Source organism: Telmatherina bonti (genome assembly GCF_933228915.1).
Source record: "Telmatherina bonti genome assembly, chromosome: 23".
NCBI lineage: Eukaryota > Metazoa > Chordata > Actinopteri > Atheriniformes > Telmatherinidae > Telmatherina > Telmatherina bonti.
In genome coordinates this window covers 4,674,630-4,698,570 of record NC_136632.1, presented here as the reverse complement: position 1 = coordinate 4,698,570, position 23,941 = coordinate 4,674,630, and the positions used below count along the sequence as shown (strand labels likewise).

Below are 23,941 nucleotides of genomic sequence, written 5' to 3'. Positions count from 1 at the left end.
TTACCCTCTCCGGGTCGGGAGTCAGGTCCTGCCCCAAGTGGAGGAGTTTAAATATCTCGGGGTCTTGTTCACGAGTGAGGGAAGGAAGGAGCGCGAGATCGACAGACGGATCGGTGCGGCGTCTGCAGTAATGCGGGCTCTGCGCCGGTCTGTCGTGGTGAAGAAGGAGCTGAGCCAGAAGGCGAAGCTCTCGATTTACCAGTCGATCTACGTTCCTACCCTCACCTATGGTCATGAGCTGTGGGTCGTGACCGAAAGAACCAGATCTCGTATACAGGCGGCTGAAATGAGTTTCCTCCGCAAGGTGGCCGGGCTCTCCCTTAGAGATAGGGTGAGGAGCTCGGTCATCCGGGAGGGGCTCAGAGTAGAGCCGCTGCTCCTTCGCATCGAGAGGAACCAGTTGAAGTGGCTCGGGCATCTGGTCAGGATGCCTCCTGGACGCCTCCCTGGTGAGGTGTTCCAGGCACGTCCCTCTGGGAGGAGACCCCGGGGAAGACCCAGGACACGCCGGAGGGATTACATCTCTCGGCTGGCCTGGGAACGCCTCGGGATCCCCCCCGCAGAGTTGGCAAATGTGGCTGGGGAGAGGGAAGTCTGGGCTTCCCTGCTTAGGCTGCTGCCCCCGCGACCCGACCCCGGATAAGCGGCAGAAGATGGATGGATGATATATATATATATATATATATATATATATATATATATATATATATATGTATACACAAAATGATAAAAGCTGAAAATATGTCACTCTTCTTTTCTTTGTTTTTAGTATAAAGTGAAAAGTTGGTTTCCATACAGAATTACAGTAACTGCATGTTTCATCCGCTCAGTTTGTCTCTCTACTGGAGGACTAACTGCACTAGCTTTACTCCATGAAGCTGCTGTAGATGAAGTCCAATCCTGGAGCCACTTGTTCTGACACAGTTAGGACATGTGAGACCTGGTGCAGGAGGCTGAGGTGGAGCTGGAATATCAGACATCATTTCTCCTGCACTGTCTGCAGTAATGTCTCCTCCAGGTGTGCAACCCCGCTGTGGCAAACAGAGCGCCACGGTGATCGATCGGCTGCAGCTGATTTCAGGTTGTTTGGCTTGATGTGGCACCTCTGTAGTTGGTCTTTGTAGCGCAGCTTTGGGCCAGCTGGCTTTCTGTTAGCCGACGGGAATCCTCCATACAGCACCTGGTGGGGCAGTCGGCAGCCAGACGTGCAGCTGACCAACCCACCAGAGTTGCCTCTGTGCTAATAGTGCTAGTGCAATGGAGAAAGTTAACCCTATCCTGCTAGGTGAGACTGAGGATGTTCTGGAGGCGAGTGATGTTGAAGGTGTCTGATGTGTAGTTATAAATATGAGGGAAGCAGAGCCAGAACACATGTCTAGAAGAGAACTAACCAACACAAGCTGTAAAAGGACTAGGATGGGAAGGAGCTTTGTAGCTTTCTGAACCTCAGAGCAGTAAAGTAAAACACATCAAGAGCATGTAAGCATCTAGAAGAAGAGTTCCTATAATAACATCAAATCAAACACAGACAGAAGCCGCTGGATTTAATCCTAAAATAACTTTACATAAAGGCTAAATGTGTTCCCTCTCTTCCCCCCGACCCATGTGTCCCCCAGCGTCTGTCCAACGGCTCTCTGGAGTCGGCCCGCGAGGCGAGCCAGGTGGTGGAGCTGCAGGACCTGCTGGAGAAGCAGAACTACGAGCTGGCCCAGATGAAGGAGCGCATGTCCTCGCTGTCCTCACGAGTCTCCGAGGTAGAACAGGAGCTGGAGACCGCCCGCAAGGACCTCATCAAGTCAGAGGAGATGAACAACAAGTACCAGAGGGACATCAAAGAGGTTACAGCACACACACACACACACACACACACACACACACACACACACACAAAGGGCAGGAAGAACATGCATGTTTGCAAAAGAGACATCAAAAAGGTCTGGAAGTGGCCTGAAAAAGCCTAATTTGCATACGCTCACACACACTCAGCCTGCCTTCATGTGCAGCTCAGAAATAAAATGTTCCACAGTCGCTTTTACTAAAAACACATTAAAAAAATCTTCATTGGCAAATAAATTCTAATAGATACCGTACATGGATTCAAGCGAAATAAATAGTAAAAGAAATAATAATGATAAAAACACCCTCCAGATAAAATAATAAAGCTGTCTTGGTGGTTGTTTTTCTTTTAGCAACCTCTTGACCTCGTCTCATGCACACAGGCTGGTCTCTTGTGGCTCTTGGCTGTTTACAGTATTTACATTTAGGTGTTTTTATTGCATCCTCATTGCAGCAAAACAGTTATTGCTTTTGCTACCATTTTGTAAAAGTGTTTATTTGCATTGCTGTTTGAAGCTTTTCTCCATCCAGGAAATAAACTTTTAGATCTTTTTTTAAGTACAATAAACAGTCGTGTTTCTTCACTGCATTCAAAGCTGTGTCTTTGTCCGATTTGTTGTTTGCACTCATAATTAACTTGTGGTTTCTTCGTCAAAGGAAGCTCTAACACTGGTCTGACTGTTTGCATGCAGGCCATGTGCCAGAAGGAGGACATGGAAGAACGGATCGTCACGCTGGAGAAACGCTACCTGAGTGCCCAACGAGAGGCCACCTCGGTGCATGACATCAATGACAAACTGGAGAACGAGCTGGCCAATAAGGAAGCATTCCTCAGACAGGTCTGTAGTAGTCTAGCGAGGGCTCATGAAGCCCAGGTGACAGGTGACCAGCTGCAGGTCCAGCTGGCAGCGTAGACGGATCGTTCCAGGTTTACGTCTCAACAATGCGCCAGTATTTAGAAAATAAACTGTGAGGCAGCTGGTTGTGTAACCGGAGCCTCTTAAAGCTGCCGCATGTTGCCTTCAGAGGGAGAAGACATCGTGACACTGTGTCAGATGATGTCAAAAGAAATTACTTCTCAGAAATTAATTTCTGCTACTGTGACTTGAGTGTTTACTAAGAGCAGAATCACGTGGCTCAAATTCATCTTCATCCTGGACATAATGGAGTACAGTGTGATCAAAGAGAGCTTTTTTTTTCATTTTATTGATGATTCCTTGTGACGCACTGCAAATTAGATGGATGTGTGGTCAGAGAAGATTGGATTCACGAGAACAGGCTGGAGCACCAGCTGAGCTCTGAATGGATGTGAAGACGGACGCTCGTATGAGTAATCGGAGAGAAACAGAAACGTAGGAAAGATGTTTCCATGTCAGTTTTACTGGGTCAGTTTAAAACGCAGACTGTCAAAACTGCAGTAAGAGATCTACAGTCTCTGTTTCTGGGAGATGAATTCTGTGGGAATGTTTTAGTCTTTAATTAAAAGAAGGGCTTTTTGATAGGAGATCATTCTTACTTCTTTTCACTCCTCTCTTGCCAAACTCAGACTCTGAAGCTTTCTGCTTGAGTGTAAATATGTAGCCCCACCTCTAACTTCTGCTTAACTCAATGCAACACTACATGTAGGAATTTGAGTTTTTGTGCTGCCCTGGAACTGCAGCAAAACAACCACAACCAGAAATCCCAGCCAGTGGACTTCAGCCAGTTCAGCAGATCACTAGAAACACACACAATCAAACTATGGATGGATTAATGGATGGATGGATGGATGGATAATGGATGGATAATGGATGGATGGATGGTGATGGATGGTGGTGGATGGATGGCTGGATGGATGGATGGGTGGTGGATGAATGGATGGATGGATGGATGGGTGGTGGATGAATGGATGGATGCATGGATAGGGAATGGATGGATGGGTGATGGATGAGTGGGCAATTAATGGATAGATGGATGGGTGATGGATGGATGATGGATGATTGATGGGTTGTGGATTAATAGATGGATGGATAGGTGATGGATGGATAGATGCATGGGTAGGGGATAGATGGGTGGATGGATGAGTGGGTGATTAATGGATGGATGGCTGAATGGATGGGTGACGGACGAATGGATGGATTGGTGATGGATGGGTTATGGATGGATGAATGGATGGGTGGATAGATGGATGGATGGTGATGGATGGGTGGTGGATGGATGGATGGATGATAGATGGATTGATGGATGGATGGGTTATGGATGGATGAATGGATGGGTGGATAGATGGATGGATGGTGATGGATGGGTGGTGGATGGATGGATGGATAGATGGATGGGTGGTGGATGGATGGATGGATACATGGATAGGGGATGGAAGAATGGGTGATAGATGAGTGGAAGATTAATAGATAGATAGATGGGTGATGGACGGATGGATGATGGATGGGTGGGGATTAATAGATGGATGGATAGGTGATGGATGGATGGATGCATGGGTAGGGGATGGATGGATGGGTGATGGATGAGTGGACAATTAATGGATGGATGGATGGATGGGTGATGGACAAATGGATGGATGGGGGATAAATGGATGGATGAATGAATTGGGGATTAATAGAGATGGATGGATGGGTGATGGATGGATGGATGGATGGATGAATGATGGACAGATTGATGGATGGATGGGTTATGGATGGATGGATGAATGGATGGGTGATAGATGGATGGATGGGTTGAGAGATGTATGGATGATGGATGGATGGGTGATGGATGAGTGGGTGATTAATGGATGGATGGATGGCTGAATGGATGGGTGATGGACGAATGGATGGATGGGTGAAGGATGGGTGGTGGGTGGATGGATGGATGAATGGATGCATGGATAGGGGACGGATGGATGGATGGATAGGTGGGGGATAAATGTATGGATGGATGGATTGGGGATTAATAGATGGATGGATGGGTGATGGATGGATGGATGAATGATGCATGGATATGGGATGGATGAATGGATGGATGGATGAATGGATGGGTGGATAGATGGATGGATGGGTTGAGGGATGTATGGAGGGTGGATGGATGGTTGAATGATGGATGAGTGGACGATTAATGGATGGATGGATGGATGGATGGGTGATGGACAAATGGATGGATGAATGGATGCATGGATAGGGGATGGATGGATGGATAGATGGGGGATAAATGGATGGATGGATGGGTTATGGATGGATGAATGAATGGATGGGTGATAGATGGATGGATGGGCTGCGGGATGTATGGATGATGGATGGATGGGTGATGGATGAGTGGGTGATTAATGGATGGATGGATGGCTGAATGGATGGGTGACGGACAAATGGATGGATGGGTGATGGATGGATGGATGAATGGATAGGGGATGGATGAATGGATGGATGGTGGATGGATAGGTGGGGGATAAATGTATGGATGGATGAAATGATGAATGAAGGATTGGGGATTAATAGATGGATGGATGGGTGGTGGATTGATGGATGGATGAATGGATGCATGGATATGGGATGAATGAATGGATGATAGATGGATTGATGGATGGATGGGTTATGGATGGATGAATGGGTGGGTGGATAAATGGATGGATGGATGGGTTGAGGGATGTATGGGGGATGGATGGATGGATGAGTTGATGGATGGATGGACATAATCTACTCACAAATACAAAACATGATTGTGGGATTTAAATGTAGTTTTATAACAAAAATAGAATTATGTGAACTGAAGTAAAATACCAGTAACTAACAGGTGATGGCTAACCAATAGGTAAACATGAAGAGGTAATAGTTAACAGTTATGTAACAGTTAACTAAAAGGTAACAGTTAACAGTAACAATTAACTAACAGTTACATGAAATAAGATTCAGGGATTACGTTTTGGGAGAAAATAAAACATCCAGAGAAACTGCGGTGAAAAGAAAATCTCTTCAAGTTATAAAACTCTGTGAAGCTGCTTCATTTTAATTATCAGGTCTCTTCACCAGGTAAGCCGAGACGAATCTCTCCATCCAGTCGTCTTGCATCCTATCTGTTCTCTGAGATCTCTCCAACTAGTAAAAGTCAGTCAGATGTTGACCTTCATCTTATCTCTTGCTTTCTTTTCCTCTCCTCCTAGTCCTTTTTGTTTTTTAAGATGAATCAGACGTGCTGAGCGTTCAAAACAGCCAGTAGATTGATTTCCACTTGCTGGTGTGTGACATGGTGCCATAAAGAGGTTATGCAGAACATATTTAATATTTAAGCGACAACAGAGACTTGAGTCTGTCAGTTTGTAGAGAAGCTAAGAAAAAAAGTAGAAAATCAGAGGAAAAGCTTTGCTTTTGTTTTAAAATGATACAATATGTCGGCAGATAATACATTACAAGATTATTACAAAAGAAATTCTACACTGGCCTGAAGCTTGGACACACCATCATCTGTTTTGTTTTGCGTTTTTTTCCCATTCGGTTGCTTTCCCTCTCATGTTGTCTTGCTTATCTTTTTATGAGCTTTTAAGAGTTCAGTTTTCTGGCAGGCTGGATTTTTTTTTTTTTTTTTATGAAAGGCTTGTTTTTTCAGTTTTATCAAGTTTTTTTTTTTTAAATGTTTTGTGTAGAACTAAATATTTTTACACAAAAATAATAGTTTAAACGTTTTGGGGTTTTGTTTTTGTTTTTGTTTTTTTGCTCCTCATAATATTTACCAATTTTGTGCTTCAGAAGTTTGCTGTTTTGGGTTTTTTTTATCTTACCCAATCCTTCTTTTGTGCCATCATTTCCAACTTTTTGTTCTTTTGCCATTTTCTGCAACGTTTCAGGGGTTTGTTGTCACTTTTCTGTAATTTTTGTGTGAGTGTTGTTGTTCAGGTCCAATGCAGAACCCCCTACATAACCCTAAAGCTTCTGGATTTGAGCTTCTTCCACCACATAGACTCACACACACACACACACACACACACACCTCCTTACAGGCTGTGCAGTGGGTTTACTTGCTGTCATGCCAACAGAAGAACCTCTGCTAATGTTTGAGGATGAGGTGTACAGAAGGATGCAGATTTGGCCCCTGGTACAGAGGGATGAAGGGCAGAAAAGAACTGGCAGGAACATAGTCAGAAAGATGGACAGAAATGTGTCTAGGGGTAAAATGACAAAACAAACTGCATTGTTGTCAGTGCTGGGTCATGATGTGGCTCAGACGGGAGATATCACTGACAGGCAACTCAATGCAGCCCTGGCTCACTCCAGTCTAATTATTGCCTAATGAGCTGCAGGCTCAATGCTTATGGGAGCAAAGCATCTGTCGCTAATGGCTAATGCTGCCAATCCAGCCTCAGAGCAAGAGTCTTAAAACCGATCAAAGCTCTAAGAAAGGTGAGGGGGGGAAGCCGTAACGCGTGATGGGGAGAATATAAGTCACACAACTGCTTCATTGAACACCATGCGCATACCATGAGCTCTATGGTTTGGTAGGCGGATACACAAATGATCAGTTAAATGTGTGGACAGGTAAGTGCCTGCTTAATCTGACACAATCAAGATCGAAAGACACCATTAAAAACTAGTAAAGCTAGCTAAATGATTCAATAGCATTCTCCAGACTTTTTAACTTAGTATGTCATGACAACCAGTAGAGTATGTTGATTTTTCCTCAAAAGAAAGACGTCAAAATTGTTTAATTCTCTCTAGCAGGATCATCCTTCGAGTGAGAACGTCAACCAACTGTGAGAGTGAAGCAGCAATTCACTAAATCTCTGTGAACATAGAGTATGTAGACCGTTGGCATAGTGCAGTAACGTAAAAAGGCAACGTAGCAATCTGCTTTTTTACAAAATTATTTCATATGAGGGAACGGTATGCGCAGGCACAAACACACCATTGCAATGCTATGAGAGGAAAAGGCAGAGCAGGACGGCCTTACCGTACAGCACAGGGTGCAGCTTCTCTGCCTGGCCAGGAGGAGGTGCTGTTGAGTCACTTTTAAAGAGCTATGAAAAACATCATTTTTTGATCGATTGGTACCACAGGCTTTAGGAAATCATCATCTTAAAGGTGATAATAAAGATAATAACTATAAAAGAAAGTAAAAATACATAAACTGCATATTAAAATGGAATGATTACAAGACATGCTGCCAGTATTCCAGCAAAAGATAAATATCTGCTATTCCGTTTCAAACCGGTGAAGATGGGCTGCTGTGTTAAAGGGAAAGACGGGAAAAGATGCACATTTGACCTTTTCCTGAGTTCCCTGTACTGGGGGCAGACTCTGTTGGTTAAAAAGACATCAGTCTCATCACTGTGGGACAGAAACTCTGAAAGACGTCTGTCTCGTCACCGTGGGACAGAAACTCTGAAAGACGTCTGTCTCGTCACCGTGGGACAGAAACTCTGAAAGACGTCTGTCTCGTCACCGTGGGACAGAAACTCTGAAAGACGTCTGTCTCGTCACCGTGGGACAGAAACTCTGAAAGACGTCTGTCTCGTCACCGTGGGACAGAAACTCTGAAAGACGTCTGTCTCGTCACCGTGGGACAGAAACTCTGAAAGACGTCTGTCTCGTCACCGTGGGACAGAAACTCTGAAAGACGTCTGTCTCGTCACCTTGGGACAGAAACTGGAAGCTCGCAGCTACAATCACACATCATTTCTTAATTTTACAGTTTTCTATTCTAGCTCTCAATGTTCTAATGTGTCTTCTATGACTCCGCCTTTGTTTGACATGAATCATGAAGGTCCCGCTACTTTTCATTGAGATGGAAGTCCTGCTAGTCTCCATGGAGTTGAATGTCCTGTTAGTTTCCTGTTAGTCTCTATGGAGATGAAGGTCCAAATGACAAGCTGGAAAATGTTCATGACCAGAAATACCAGAAAAGCAACATGAGAATTTGGTGGACTGAAGGTGGTTCCAGTTTGCTGTTTTCATGCAACATTTTACTAACAGATCTCAGATTGGTGCCCTCGTCCGAGATGCTGAATAAGGATCAAGTTAGATAAGTTTAGTTTAGGCTGACGGTCCAAAAACTGGCTCATGTAAAGTGGAAAAAATATTTATGCAATCTCCAAATGTTTTTGTTAAGGTGGCATTTCTGTCCTGTGGATGAAACGTACAAGTTTTTTAAAGAAACTCATGAATTCCTGGAATTGACTTGGTGTTGCTGTCTGTGTCTCTGCAGATGGAGGAGAAGAACAGGCAGCTGCAGGAGAGGCTGGAACTAGCTGAGCAGAAGCTCCAGCAGACCATGAGGAAGGCTGAGACGCTTCCGGAGGTAGAAGCCGAACTGGCTCAGAGGATAGCGGCTCTAACAAAGGTAGGAACACAAGCGTAACAATAACACACCTTCCCACAGATGCCTTCCTCTCTAGATGATTATTTACCTCTCTTTGGACATGGTGTCATGTTGTGACGATTCAACATGTTCCTCTCCTCTTCCTCGGCCACATAGTCTGACTGCAGCTCCTCTTCCTCCTCTGATGATTATCACTTTGTATTGGAAGCTAAACTCCAAGACATGAGCTCCATTCTTAGGAAGGTAGTCCCACGGGGCGCCCCCTCCTCTAGAGAATAGATTGCATTCCTTTATCTTGAGTGTTTTGTGGCGAGTGTGTTCCTGGGATTCTGCTCTGGCTGTTGGACCACCACGGGGCAGCTGCATGGCACTGCTGGCTGAGGCTCATACTTGGCCGTGATGGAGCAGCTCTCTTTTCATTCTGTCCTCTGGTGCCCTTGTTCTCCGGCTTTCTCCCTGTCACTCTTTGTTTCAGTCAACCCTCTTTCCAGTTATGCTTCACACTAATAGATGTTTGAGTTGGGGATAGAGGCTTTGGCTTGTGATGTCGCCAATGCTTGACTTTGGTTGGCTCTCGGGCAGTATAACATCCTGGCTTCTGTTTTTGTTTTTTTTTTCCCACCCTGTCTATGTTATGATCCATGTGTAGGCGGAGGAGCGTCACGGGAGCATTGAGGAGCGAATGAGGCACTTGGAATGCCAGCTGGAGGAGAAGAACCAGGAGCTGCTGAGGGTGAGTCACTGCGGAGGCGTTGTGCCAGGCAACGTTCGCCAGGCAGCCGCTGCCGCATTAACATGACAGCTCCAGGCGACAGCGGCTGATGGCACATTGTCTGAGTTATCACCGCTGAAGCTTGACCAAAGCTGGGTTTCACACACTTACACACACACACACACACACACACACACACTCAGGGATTGTAAAGACGATTACATACGATGCAGTCATGTACCGTTCACTTCAGATTATGTGAGCATCTTCACACCTTCTTTCTTACACTGTCACACTTTACTGAGTCATCCCAGAATATTACACATAGGATTCAGGAGGTGAAGCGTACTTTCATCTGGGCTGCACGGTGACGTAGTGGTTCGCTCTGCAACCTCACAGCAAGAAGGTCACTGGTTCGAGCTCCGGCTGGGGGCAAAGTTTGGGTTGTGATGTCACCAATGCGGCCTTTCTGTTTGGAGTTTGCATGTTGTTGGGTTAGGTTATTTACTGCGGTTAATTGATCACTTATCGCTTTGGATAAAAGCATCTGCAGAATAAAATATACACTCACTGGTCACTTCAGAAGTACCCGACTTCCTTGTAGACCTTCAGCAAGTTGTCTTCACCATGTCTGCATGACCGATGTAGACGTGGCTGAATAGTTATTAGTGTAAATAAGCAGGTGGACCTGATGAAGTGACCTGTGAGTGTTTAAGGTTTAACAAATTATTTAGAGGCATGCAGTCAGTCAGAGACGGAAACACTTAGAGAGAAGTTTAACCAGCATGATTATTTCTTTTTGTTGTTAAAAGCTGTATCTGTAAATATGTGTGTTTTATTTCTAGCAGTCTTTACATCACAAACTGCTGGATCTGGCTTGCTCTGGTTTTACATACACACATTATTCATTATGAATTTGCAGGTAGCATTTCTGCTAATGACATGCAGTTAAAGTACCGAGGGTGTATCGATCCATCTATGTTCACTGATGCAAAGGGAAAACATTTTTCAAACACATTTTAGGTGATTCTGTTCTCATCATCCCTATGAATCAATAGAATATCGTATCGATAATAAAATTAATTTACATTCATTCTCTGCTATTGTACACGTTTAAAACTGTATTTTTAAAAGACTTTAAGCTGCGTCTGTCAGCCGGGTGCCTTCGTTGCCCCCCCACCCCCACCCCACAGCAGATAGAAGTTTGATTAAATAAGTAAACTGATAAAAACCAACATGACCACAAATTTCCTGCAGAAAGTTTCATGTTAAATTACACATTCATTTACTGCAGCTTATTTATCAAACCAAAAGCTTATTAAAGCCATTAGGATTCCTGCTCTGCTGTATTACATCAGGCAGCTTCACAGAAAACATGTTCACGCGTTAATGTTTCCTCCACCAGGCTCGGCAGAGAGAAAAGATGAACGAAGAGCACAATAAGCGACTCTCGGACACGGTGGACCGACTGCTGACAGAGTCCAACGAGCGCCTTCAGCTCCACCTGAAGGAGAGGATGGCGGCTCTGGAAGAGAAGGTTGGACATGATTCCCGTTGTACAGCGTCGCTTCTTCTCAGCAAAAGTCTGGAGGATTTTTCTTCTGCTTCTTTTTGCAGAACATGTTAATTCAAGACTCAGAAGGATACAGAAAGCAGTACGAGGAGTCCATCCATGAAAAAGTAGGTTTCAGATCCACAAATGATCCGTTCTTTTCATTTAAAAGCTTCCTGCATTTTACATGAGGCTCCATTCATAATGGACTTTTTAAACAGAGAAATAATCACACTGGTTTCTGGCATTTGCTTCATTTTTTATAAACTTACTGTTGAATATTCAGAGGACTGCTGGAAGCTTTGGTAAGTATGGAAAACGACGTAAATCATCAGGCCCAGTGGATTTTACAGACATGTCACAGAGCAGCGTTAGCGTGCAGCAGTATGATGCAACTGTATGATCACACACCCACACACACACAGAGTAACCATCATGTCAAACTGTTTGGTTCAGTCACAGCTGGCAGAGGAGATTGACAAGCTGAGGTCTGAGCTCGACCAATTCAGGCTGAGGGCAGGCTCCCTCACAGAACCCACCCTGTCACGGTAGGTTACCACGTGCAAAAACACACAACAACACTTTAATGACTTCTCTGTCCAACTTTTTAAGCATCGCAGCATCTGCACTTGTTTTTGCTTCCGAACACTGATCTTAACTCAGCCGCAGCAGTCCCATCTTAAAGATTTCTCACAGACTTCACAGCATTGATGAGGAGAAGCAAATTCTGTCTGCTGGCGATTAATCCCACAAGTCCAGAACGTCTTAGAAACTGGCAGATAAAAGAAGATTCAGTTGAGATTCTTGGAGTTTTGGGAGCATAAAGGCTGATAAGAAACTGTGTGAAATCCAAAGACTCAGTGTCTGAACATTAGTGTATTTTAGGATGATCATATCCCTGTAGGATGTGTTTTAAAGCAGCTCAGCTGTAGTCCATCTGATGTGTGTGTGGAAGAGGAAGGAAAAGAAGTGAAGCTGACCGAGCCTCTGCAGGAGAATTCCTCTTAGATTGCTCTGTTAGTAATGCTCATATCACAGATCTGTTATCTATTGTTGGATATTTTCTGGCTCCTGTTCTGCTGCATAAATCTGTAAACAACGGCGCTGATGTGTGAACAGCAGCAATCTTAATGTCAGATAAACAGTTTGCAGGCAGGGAGGCGTGCATTACAAGTTCTGCACGCTTTGAATCTCCCAACTTTGACTATTAGCTCTGCTTGAGGAAACATAACGTAGGTTTATGGTCTGCAGAACGGTCTGTGTAGCGTGCGCGCTCTCAGGTGGAACACCATGCCTGTTCAGGAGTCACGCTGCTGATGTTTAACAGCTTCAGAAGTTACTCATCTTGAATAAAACGACACATGTTTTGTTCATGTTTAACCGCCTCTGAAATGAAATCTGGCTTTTAGGTCTCATCTGGACACATCGGCCGAGCTTCGATTCTCTCTGGGATCTCTGGCTGAAACCCAGTCCGACCACTACCGCTCTGCCAAAGTCATCCGCCGGCCGAGAAGAGGTCGAATTGGCCTGCGTGAAACCAAGGTGGTTTGAGCTGTTGTAGCTTCATTATTTACTCACACAACTAGAACAGGTGGTATTACAGAGGAAAGCTGTGGTTTTATGATGAGTCATGTTTATCTCCGCGTTAATCCATCATTACTGTAATCTGTTTCATGCCTTACATTAAATATGGAAAACTTTTTCATTCCCATCGAGTCGCTTTCAGTCCAGTAGGGCACTAGACCAGCATCCGGTGGTCATGAAGAGGTTAACTTTAGAGGTTAACTCCAGTGGAAGTTAGATACAGACCACAGCTCTCTACTGCGCTGCCTCTTGTGTTTAAACGTTGCCATGATCTCACCTACGTCACCATGTTTAAAGACTTTTTCTAAAAATTAAAATGTTCTCATTCGTTGCCGGGGAGAGAAGGAAACATCCATCAACAACGTCTTCATCAAGCATTTCTACTTCCAAAACAAGAATTATGGGACAGAATAACATCGGTGCACGGTGTAACTCCTTAGCGCTTCAGAGTTCCTTAACCAATCATGTGATTCCCCCAAAGTTGCTAGGCAACAGTGCAGCGTTTGATATGTTGGCAAAAGAAGTGCGACCTGTAGATATGGTAGCTAGAAAAAGATGCTGTGTTCTCTGTCTTCCCGTAAACTGGCGACCTGACATTTCCTCAGTGGAAGCGGGAAAAAAACGCCGTCTGTGTTTTCTTTTTAGACTGCAGTTCTGATTTGTAACACTAGGTGTCGTTGTTTCTCATTTTACCTTTAATTAAGTCTGAAACAGACTTTAAAACGTTGATTTTTTTTAAATTTTACATGTACTATCAGGGTGAATGTAGGTGCAAGCCTCACAGATTTATCTTTATTTTGACAACCCTGGTTAAAATCCAGGAGCAGAAATGAAGTCACAACTGGAATCAGTCTCATTTCTTTAAAAATGAACAACTGGGAATATTCTCTTGAAGCAAATCATTTTCATTTTATATGTTTGAATGTTTCTGACATTTGAGCTGATGGTTTGCAGTAAAATAGACCTGGTTGTTTCCACTATTGATCCCTAAAAGACATTGATGATCTTAATTTTGGCCTGGATTTTGCCTTACTCTCAAAATCCAGTACGGATATCAACTGATGCTGACATTTTTAGAGCGAGTCAAAATGTCAAAAACCACACGTCATCTAATATATTTTGTCATTTTAATGAGAGGAGACATAGCTGAAGAGTTTGATATATAACATGTGCAAGTTGTGTAAAAGTTGTCTTTAAAAAAGTAAAATCCGTTACTGATCATTTCCGATATTTCATTTTAATGCCGATAGCGGCCGATAATATTGGACATCTCCAACATAAGCTGAAAGACTAACGATACAATGATTTTGAAAGTTGCACTTCAGAACATTTAAAAGTTTCGTGTCTATATTTTGCCTTTTTCTGTGGGAGCAGGCAAAGTCTCTGGGAGAACATGAATGGCGATCACAGCAGTTAGGCGTCCTGGGCGGTCACCACTTTGAAAGCGACACGGAGATGTCCGATATCGATGACGATGACAGGGAAACGTTATTCAGCTCCATGGATCTGCTCTCCCCTAGTGGCCACTCCGATGCACAAACTCTGGCTATGATGCTGCAGGAGCAGCTTGATGCCATCAACAAGGAGATCCGGTACGTGGTTTTGTTAATCTGCTGCCATCTCAGTCCAGCAACCTCCCATCTCTTAGACTCCTGGAGGATTTTCTGTCTCCAGTTATTAATTCTGAGCTTACTAATGTCGGCCTGAAAGATCATTCGGGGAACAACTCTTGTATGGTCAGTTTTGGTGATGCTGGTTCCTCCTCTGGTGTTCCACAAGGCTCAGTGTTAGCCCCTCTGCTTTTTCCCCTTTAAATGCTCTTATTGCTTTCATACTTGGAAACAACTGGATGTCATTTTATGGTAATGCAGATGATTTATATCCTTCTGGAAAAGACTCTGTCTTGCCTACTTTAGTGTCTCTATGGCCTACAGACCTGGATGGCTCTTAAAAATTTAGATCTGGGTGAGATTGGAGTGGATATTGGCTCTGTTTTGGGCCTTGAACAGACCTTTCACTTTAAATCCTAACGTTCAGAATGAAATAAGACAACCTGCTTATGGTAGATCATTCTGCTACTAGCAGCAGAGGTTAGGGAACAATCATCTTTATTTTCTCCAGGAAAAGAATAGCTAATGAGGTGATATTTTATCTATATGTTGCTGTGCTTATGAATCAAACATTATTGTGTTATGAACTTAACATTGAACTGCCTCTTGCTGCTTAATGCTGATTCTACGTTGTGCTAATTATTGATAACCTCAGGTGTAACTTCCCTTATTCGAAGGGCTTTGTGCTGTTTGATCATTTACATGACCTCCAACTGGAGCAACAACTTTGTGTTTGCTTCATAAAGCCAAAGAACTGAGTTCTCAGCTAATTACATAAATTAGATTGTGTTTAGAGCTTAAATGGATGAACTTGTGTTTAACCTTTAATTAGAGTGCCTCGTGCGTTGGCTGTTTGAGGGATTAAGTCATGCAGATCTCCAGAAATCCGCCTCCTCGGGTCTTTAAAGATGAGGTTAAATTCTGCAGCAGTCATCCGCTATGATCATTTTGTCTTCTAATGTCGAGTCAGAGGAGTGGATTCTTCCAAATATCAAGCTGGAAATTATCTTTGATTTGAGTATTTTTCTTAGGAAAAAAGCTGAAGTAACTTCCTCCTCCTCCTCCTCTTCAGGCTGATACAGGAGGAGAAGGAGTCAACAGAGCTGAGGGCGGAGGAGATTGAGAACCGGGTGGCCAGCGTTAGCCTGGAAGGCCTGAACTTGGCTCGAATGCACCACCATGGAGCCTCCATCACTGCCTCAGCCACTGCCTCCTCCCTCGCCTCCTCTTCCCCACCCAGTGGACACTCCACGCCTAAACTGGACCCTCGGAGCCCGGCCCGCGACATGGAGCGCATGGGGGTCATGACACTGGTAACTTACTTTGAACATCTCTCTTTTCTCTTGTCACCAACTTGAACGACGTTTCATGAAGCAGAATGGGGTGGAACCATGACTTTTTCTTTTCTTTGCATTTATTTGGAAATTAGCGCTGGAACAATTTCAGGAGTGATTTTTAAGATTTAATTGATGGATTGCTGAGCAGCACTACATATCTGGTGGAACATAGACAAACATGCTCAGTCTCTAACCTGGACAGGAAGGTGAAAAACGTTAAAGATTTGCCACAAAAACCCTCCCTGTGGTGAATTCTGAGACAGAAACGGATTAATGCATGTTCTGCTTACTGACTAGAGGCATTTGCAGCACAGATGTGACCAAAAGAAGGAACATACAAGTCTAAAATAAACACGCTTGCATCCGCCATGACAACGCAAGGTTGTGATGTTTTTTACTCGTCTCTTCAACCTGTTTTATTGGTCTTTGAAGAAAAGACTGGACATCTAAGTGTTTATATCTACATGGATGAGCCAAAACAGACAGTTTTAGTTCATACTGACAGTGATGTCTTTTCTCCACCCAACAGCCCAGCGATTTGAGGAAACACAGGAGAAAGGTACACAACGCATCAACACATAAACAGCATTAAGACACAGTTTCTTCCAGGCTCGTTTGACACGGTTCTTTGCCTTCGTCCCTCAGATAGCAGCCGTGGAAGAAGATGGCCGAGAGGACAAGGCCACCATCAAATGTGAAACCTCCCCTCCGCCAACGCCACGCACCGTACGAATGACACACACACTGCCAGCCTCCTCGCACAATGATGCACGAGGGTACGTTTGTGACGCAGAAGTGCTGAGACTTTGTGTTTATTGAGCTGCCCTGCCGTTAAGATAGCAGTTAATCCTGCTGGAGCTCTGGAGAAGCAACATTGTTTCATCGTCTTCATTTTCATCCAATAGTGCCATGTTGGAGGTTTCTTGCTTTGCCAGGAGTAATATTTCTGCTCCTACGTTGCAACCTGGTTCCAAACTTCCAGCACACGAACTGAAAGTTATAAAACTTCACAGAATGAAATAAATGTTTCAAGCTATAAAAAGTGCAGTGAGGGAAAGTTTGACAGCTTTTTCACTCCTTTTCGGTTTATTTTCTGTGTTTAGGATTGTGGCCTCTCTGGAGGCTGAAGCTAGCACGCTAAGTAGCGTAGCCAGCAGCCAAGACTCCCTTCACAAGCAACCAAAGAAGAAGGGGATCAAATCCTCCATCGGACGGCTGTTTGGCAAGAAAGAGAAAGGCCGACTGGCACATCTCGCACACAGACAGGTCATGGTAGATCCACAAGGTGAGACCTGCTCTGAGAAAACTGGATTAGGATTGTATTCCTGATATGATGCAGGAGTCACTTACCTATTGATCATATCTTCTACAAATATGATTTACTGTAAAAACATGACATTCGACTGGCAGTTTATTGTGTGATGGTATCACTCTGATCAGACGGAAACGTCCTTTTCATATGCAAAAACTAAAAGCCTCAGAAATACATTTAATTAAATTCCCATTTTATAGCCTGTTGTATGAGAAACATGTTCAGTGTTATAAAGGTTTTCCTCCCGATGTAAAGAATCTGAGACAAATAATGAGGTGCAGGAAAAGGAACTAGTTTAAAACATGATCTGAGTATTTAAACAAATCAGCTCTTTGGAAACTTTGAACTATGCTACAGCTGCTTTTCAACACAAATGTCTTCTTTTATCAGACAATCCCAGTTCCAACAGGAGCCGGGACGCTGGGTGAAATCTAACTAAACAGAGAATTCAATGATTTCCAAATTTCATTTTAATCTCAGTACAAGATAAACATATCAGATGCTGAAGCTCAGACATTTTATTGTTTCATGGGAAACATGAGCTCATTTGTAATCTGAAAACATCTGTAAAACAAGTTTCAACAGAGGTTGTCCCTGCTGGAAAACCAACTGACCAATAAAAACAACTGGAGGAGCGTTTTACAACTAGTTAGGTTCATTAGGATCAAACATGGGTCAGTAAAACTGTGAAAACGATAAAGATCCCACTGGTTTGTGTTTATTATATCAAAAGATTCAGAGAATTAAAAGGAATCTCTGTATGCACGGGACAAGGCTGAAGGTCAGACTGGATGCTGGTGATCTTCTGCATTAAAAGCAGACATGCAGGTTAAAGCTCCATCATATGTGAAGAGGATCCAGAAACACGCCGTCTTCTCTGGACCAAAGCTCATTTAAAATGTTCTGAGTGGAAACCTGGATGAAGATGTGGAATAGTTTGTGGACAGCATGGACGGCGTGTCCTGCAGACTAAAGAGGAGAGGGAGCATCCAGCTGGTTATCAGCCTGCATCTCTGATGGGATGGGGTTGTATTAGTGCCGATGGCGTGGGCAGCTTCCACATCTGGGAAGCTCCATCAATGCTGAAACATCTGCTCCCATCCAGACAACGTCTCTTCCAGGGAAGACCTTGCAGGTTCCACCATGCTGGACCACATCCTGATGGTGGAACAGGAGAACTGGTCTGCTGCAGTCCAGTTTCACCAGTACAAAACATCTGGAGCATCATGGAAGCAGAAATCCAGCAACAAGGTCCAGTAGAGCAGCTGGAATCCTGCATCAGACCAGAACGGGACAACATTCCTCTCCTGAAACTCCAGCAGCTGCTCTCCTCACTTCCCAGATGTTAGAAGAGGACGATCATCCTGGAACGGCTTTTTACAGACGTGTTGCTGCATCAGATTCACAATCATTCACAACATGTGATCTGATGCTTATGTTCTACTGGGAATGTCTTAACTGGTTGGAACTGGGATTGTACATTAAAACAACCTTGTGTTGCTTACTTTAAGTTCAGGTTGTTGTAATTGTTTTTGTTTGTTTTTCCAGCGACCATGATGGACCCCGACATGTCAGGCCAGGACATAGCGGTGGCCAAGTTAGGAACTCAGGCTGAGAAGGACCGCAGATTGAAAAAGAAGTAAGCCTTAATCCAAACGCCACCTCACAAGTTGCCAAGACACACCTGTCGTCCTTCCTTTAATGCACCTGCTGACGTCGTCCAGTTTTACTCTCATTACTTTACAGTTCAGTACGGCTTATTCTTTTACGGCACAAATTCACTGTAAAGACTCAGTTGGACTCCAGACTCTGTTTACCTTTGACTCTTTCCATGTGCGACGCTGGATGCCATGCCCACGTGGAGAGCAGGATCAATTGAAAGCAGAAGCTGGATCAGTGTCCAGGAGCGAGTATCCCCCTCGCTGCATCCACACACAGCGCCAAAGTCAGACTATTGATCCAGCCTGAAAAGCCAATTAATCTCACAGAGGTGCTTTGTCGATCTGGAAGCCATAGATGCCTTCATCACACACCACTTAGAGATTTCCCTCACAAACACTCACACCGGTCGCCCTGCAGTGTAAGAAGAACCCTTTCACTTACAGCAGGGGTGTTGCAAAACGTGCAGCCTGTGTGTGTGTGTGTGTGTGTGTGCGTGTGCATTTGCCATGCTCCAGTGCCAAATGATGAATGTCATTTGCTCGAAGTGCACATTGAGTTGCCATGACGAATAACTTTGCCTTTCATGTAGTTGGTCAATGGAGAGTATTGTTTGTTGTTTGTTGACAGATGTGCTGTTTTCCTTCCACTGCATTGACTTCTCCATAGCGGTGTCCGGGACTCAGGCCTCACCTCCACCCCCCCACCTGCATCTTGGTGCCTCCTCCACGCTGCATGCCATTAAGCTGCCTGCACTGTTTCCATTTCAGCATCTTGATCGATCCGAACCGCTGTGATCTCATTGTTGAAGTGTTTTTTGGTTTGTTTTTCCTGTAAGAGGTAACTGCTATCTGAATGTAACGGAACTGGAGATTTCTGTGTTTTTTGGGGGGGGGGGTCTTGCTGTGTTTCAGTACATTCCTCATGTCCTCTGCACGCCGTGTGGTCAGGACTGCATTGTTGAGGATGACATTTATATTTGACTGGTCTACAGATGCTGCTGTAAACGAATGTCTCCCCCATTTTGTGTGTGTGTGTGTGTGTGTGTGCGCGCACATGCTTGTATGTAGAGCTGTTTTGTTAATTGACTTATTAACTCATTAACATTTGTGTACTTTTGTCTCCCCGTCGCTCTCTCTCTCTCTTTCCTCTGACCCTCCCTCTCCCTCTCATCATCCTCTGACTCTAACAAAAGCGGGTAAGTTGTGAGGATGTGTAACTGACCTCCTGGATATGACCATTGTCTCCGCCATATTGCCCTCGTCCGTTATCTCTCCCGTCTGTCCACCATCACCCTCCACCCCCGCCCACCTCCACAGACCAGTGCCAAAGCTGATATCTCTTATCTATCTATCCTTCATGGCTCTAAATGACATCATTTTGGTTTTTCTTTCTCCATTCACCACATGAAGACGTTTCTTCCCCCTCTTTACAGTTCCATAGCAGCAGCATCCGTGGCTGGACGGAGACTGTGCTGCCACTAAAACTGGAGCCCAGTTCGTACCCCCAGACTGTTTTCCTCTCCTTATATGTGTCTGTTTGTGTGAAATAACCAGCTGCAACATCTGGTTATGGGAGTGTCAACGGTTCTTTTAGTTTGTATGATTTATCATAACTGTTTCCTTACTTCCCTTCCCCAGCTATGTTCAGTGGATGTATTTCTCCATGCATTAGAGCCGACCTGAACATATATGACATGAGCTACCCCCCCCCCCCCCCCCCCCCCATCCATGTGCTGGATAGATAAGACAGCGAATGTATCTGGGCGTGTTTGGATGAACACATTTCTTCTGTCACCTGTAGGCTTTTTTTGCCATGTATGCTGTGTTTAAGTGCCCTTTCACCGTACTGAGGCCTTCAGCGCTGAGGTGCTACATGTATCATCTTTATTACTAACCCCACTCCTTCAATTTGTCAACTTCTTTGACAAAACACTCAAGGAATGGGCTGTGTGTGTGTGTGTGTTTCTCTCTCTCTCTCTCTCTCTCTCTCTCTATGAAATGTGTTCACAAAATAGCCGCAAGTATCGTCTGTGAATAAGTGTGTGCTTCTTGGTCTTTGTCGGGCTTTTTTAGGGCTTTTTTGTGTCTCTGTAAGAAGATTCAGCACAGTACGAATAGCCGTGTGCATGACCGACCTGGAGGATCTGCCCGGTGATGAGGCGTAATTTCCATCCCACTCAGCCCTTTTAGGATCCGCTTCACCACTTGCTAAACGAATATGAGGAGAAGTTGCATCAGAAACATCCCTGCTGCATGATTTCACCACGTCAAAAGAGGAAAAGTAATATTTCTCAGCAGTTATGCAAGCGGCTGATCTGGGATGAGAGGGGTTGTGCTGAGATTCACTGTCCAGCTTCACTGAGCAGCTACTGCAGCAAAATGCTAACCAGGTGTTTGGGTGTATTAGCGCTCAGCACATGCAGTACTTCATCCCTCATCAAGCACAGTCCTCAAGGTGAAGGGTCATTACATGAGGAAGAATCTAAATTTTCCTGAAGCTTTAGGTGTGTAAGGTTTTGTTGGGTTTGCTCCACTCTGGCTGGAGTAAGATGGAAACAAATCTCTATTCTCTCATATAAAATCCAGACTTTTCCTCACACGAGACGGCAAACAGCAGGGCTTTGGGCAAAGCGTGGTGTTTAGAGCGAGGTGGTGTGTGTGTTTAACATGTCACAGTTTATGTGCTCATATGAGATCTCCTCTGCTCCTGCCCTCAGACATGAGCTGCTGGAGGAGGCCAGGAGGAAAGGCTTACCATTCGCCCAGTGGGACGGCCCCACCGTTGTCGCCTGGTTGGAGGTAAATGGTCACCATATTAAAACTCAATGCAAGCTTTACTGATGCAGCAAGATTTAAGGTTATTTAACCATTTCAATCACCTGCAACAGTATTTAACATCGTAATGAAAAAGCAGCGCCAAACATACTGGTGGAAGCAACGATGTTTTGTATTAGTGGGAGAGGAATATGTTCAGAAATAACAAGAAAAGCAGCATAAAGGTGTTGTTGTTTTGGCCACTAGGGGGCGCAGTAAATCAGCACTGAAACTTCAGTTATATTAACCGGTTGGTTCTTGTTTAAGCAACACCACTGAGCTTCGACGTATTTTCCTTCTTTGGTTTCTCCTAACGACAGTTAAGTCAACATCCATCCTGCGTCCTACCTGCACTCTGAGATCTCTCCAGTCAGTAAAAGTCCGTCCAGTGTTGATTCTTCTTCTATCTCTGATAGTGTCATCTAGGGGTGGGAAAATCGAATCAAAGAATTGGAAATCTGGATTTTTTTTTTCTTCACAATTTTAAAATCAAATTTTTTTTGTTATAAAATATATATTTTTTTGAATAAATAAAATGAATCCACTATAAAATTTTTGTCATTTTCATTGTTGATCTTTTTACTTGTCTTCTTGGACATTATAGCAGCAGAATGATGATCTGGCTGCTGGGTTGTTTTCGCCGAACTGAAATCAAGAAAAATTACTAGCAAAAAGAAGTTTTATAAAAAAAAAATTTGTTTTTAATCTACAAAAATCTTCAATGTTGAAGAATTTTGAGAATCGCAATTTAAATTGAATCGTCACCCAAAAAATCGGAATCTAATCGGGACAAAAGCGTATCGTCACAGCTCTAGTGTCCTCTGCCTTTCTTTGTTGATCTATTTCTGTTATTAGTCTTTTCCAACAAACCATTCACCAAACATTTTCCAACAAGGTAACTTATTTTTCAATTTTTTTTTCTTTTTTTGATCAAACAGCAGCTGCACGAGTCATTTGGCTTTAAACGTTCTTTTCTTCTGTGTCTCACCTCCCTCGTTCATTGTTAATGACCAGAAATGTAACTTCCCCATTTGCAGCTCCTTGGATGACACAGTGACATTTATTGTGCACGTTATGGAGCTGTTTCCATATTTCTTCACCTTTTCCTTCAGAACTCTGCATGATGTTGCAGCTGAGTTTCACTTTTCACACGATGGCGTGTGGATCTCAGCACACCGGCCGCTTTGAACGCACGCGGCGGTGGATTCTGCAGAGAAACACAGGAGGACGTGACCAGAGGAAGACGGGAAAGACCAGAGTCAGGAGAAGACTTTGTTCGAGGCTGGAGGGATGTCAGAGTAGTTGGGATGAAGGATTAACCATCTGCGAATGTTCTGTTGTGCATTTCCAATGCTCTGCCTCGTTTCTTTGATGGGAAATGTAGTGATGGTTCTGCCAGATGGATAACTGGCCAGAAACTTTCATTTATAGCCCAAAGAATTCATTTCGATCCTCGTTTTGCAAGTTGGTTGGTGTGAATTTAGATCCCGGTTATGACACTGATGTAACCACACACAGACACACACACACACACACTTTGGAGCAGATTGGTGTGAATGGAGGGTGTGCAGCTGTCTGGGACCTCCCAGTCACACCAGCACGATGTTCCAGATAGAAATGGAGTCAGTATGTTATGCCTCAGATAGTTTTTCCTTAAAGCTGATTGTCGGTGCTGCTGTAAGTTCCCACGCCGGCTGTAGTTTTCACAGAAACAGGAATTTCTGCAGCAGCGTTGAGGACACGTCAGCGCCGCTGTAAACCCGAGTAACGGCATGAAGACAGACAAAATATTCTGCTACACTCAACATCTCCTCTCCTCTTCCTCCCTGTGATGAAGCTGTGGTTGGGAATGCCGGCCTGGTACGTGGCCGCCTGCCGAGCCAACGTGAAGAGCGGCGCCATCATGTCGGCCCTTTCTGACACGGAGATCCAGAGGGAGATCGGGATTAGCAACCCTCTCCACCGGCTCAAACTGCGCCTGGCCATCCAGGAAATGGTGTCCCTCACCAGCCCCTCCGCCCCCCCCACCACCAGAACCGTGAGTCACCCCGCAACATGGCGGCATAGAAACTGCTTTTAACCTTCTACAAACATTTGTTGGAAGCAGAGCTGATGTGGAGGAAGAAGTACTTGTGTTTTCATAAACCTTTCATAAACAAAGTGCAGTAAAAAAAAACAAAAAACGATTTGCTCTGCTGGGAAAAGAACTTCAGCATCTCTGAGTCTCCACTTCTGCCTCCAGAGCAGC

The 23,941-nt window shown here is 44.3% G+C and overlaps 1 protein-coding gene across 1 annotated transcript in view; it reads left to right on the top strand.

Annotated features, from left to right (window-relative positions):
- Positions 1 to 23,941, top strand: part of ppfia2 (PTPRF interacting protein alpha 2) — a gene marked incomplete at both ends in the record, with an annotated part of 217,797 nt that overhangs the window by 172,684 nt on the left and 21,172 nt on the right. Inside the window, 17 exons of the mRNA XM_079263540.1 lie at positions 1,617 to 1,838; positions 2,529 to 2,675; positions 8,998 to 9,132; positions 9,268 to 9,354; positions 9,761 to 9,844; positions 11,229 to 11,360; positions 11,441 to 11,503; positions 11,832 to 11,923; positions 12,785 to 12,917; positions 14,334 to 14,551; positions 15,642 to 15,882; positions 16,436 to 16,465; positions 16,552 to 16,682; positions 17,010 to 17,191; positions 18,767 to 18,857; positions 21,597 to 21,678; positions 23,531 to 23,731. Coding sequence (XP_079119666.1) covers positions 1,617 to 1,838; positions 2,529 to 2,675; positions 8,998 to 9,132; positions 9,268 to 9,354; positions 9,761 to 9,844; positions 11,229 to 11,360; positions 11,441 to 11,503; positions 11,832 to 11,923; positions 12,785 to 12,917; positions 14,334 to 14,551; positions 15,642 to 15,882; positions 16,436 to 16,465; positions 16,552 to 16,682; positions 17,010 to 17,191; positions 18,767 to 18,857; positions 21,597 to 21,678; positions 23,531 to 23,731 — 2,271 coding nt within the window. The remainder of the gene's footprint in view (positions 1 to 1,616; positions 1,839 to 2,528; positions 2,676 to 8,997; positions 9,133 to 9,267; positions 9,355 to 9,760; positions 9,845 to 11,228; positions 11,361 to 11,440; positions 11,504 to 11,831; positions 11,924 to 12,784; positions 12,918 to 14,333; positions 14,552 to 15,641; positions 15,883 to 16,435; positions 16,466 to 16,551; positions 16,683 to 17,009; positions 17,192 to 18,766; positions 18,858 to 21,596; positions 21,679 to 23,530; positions 23,732 to 23,941) is intronic.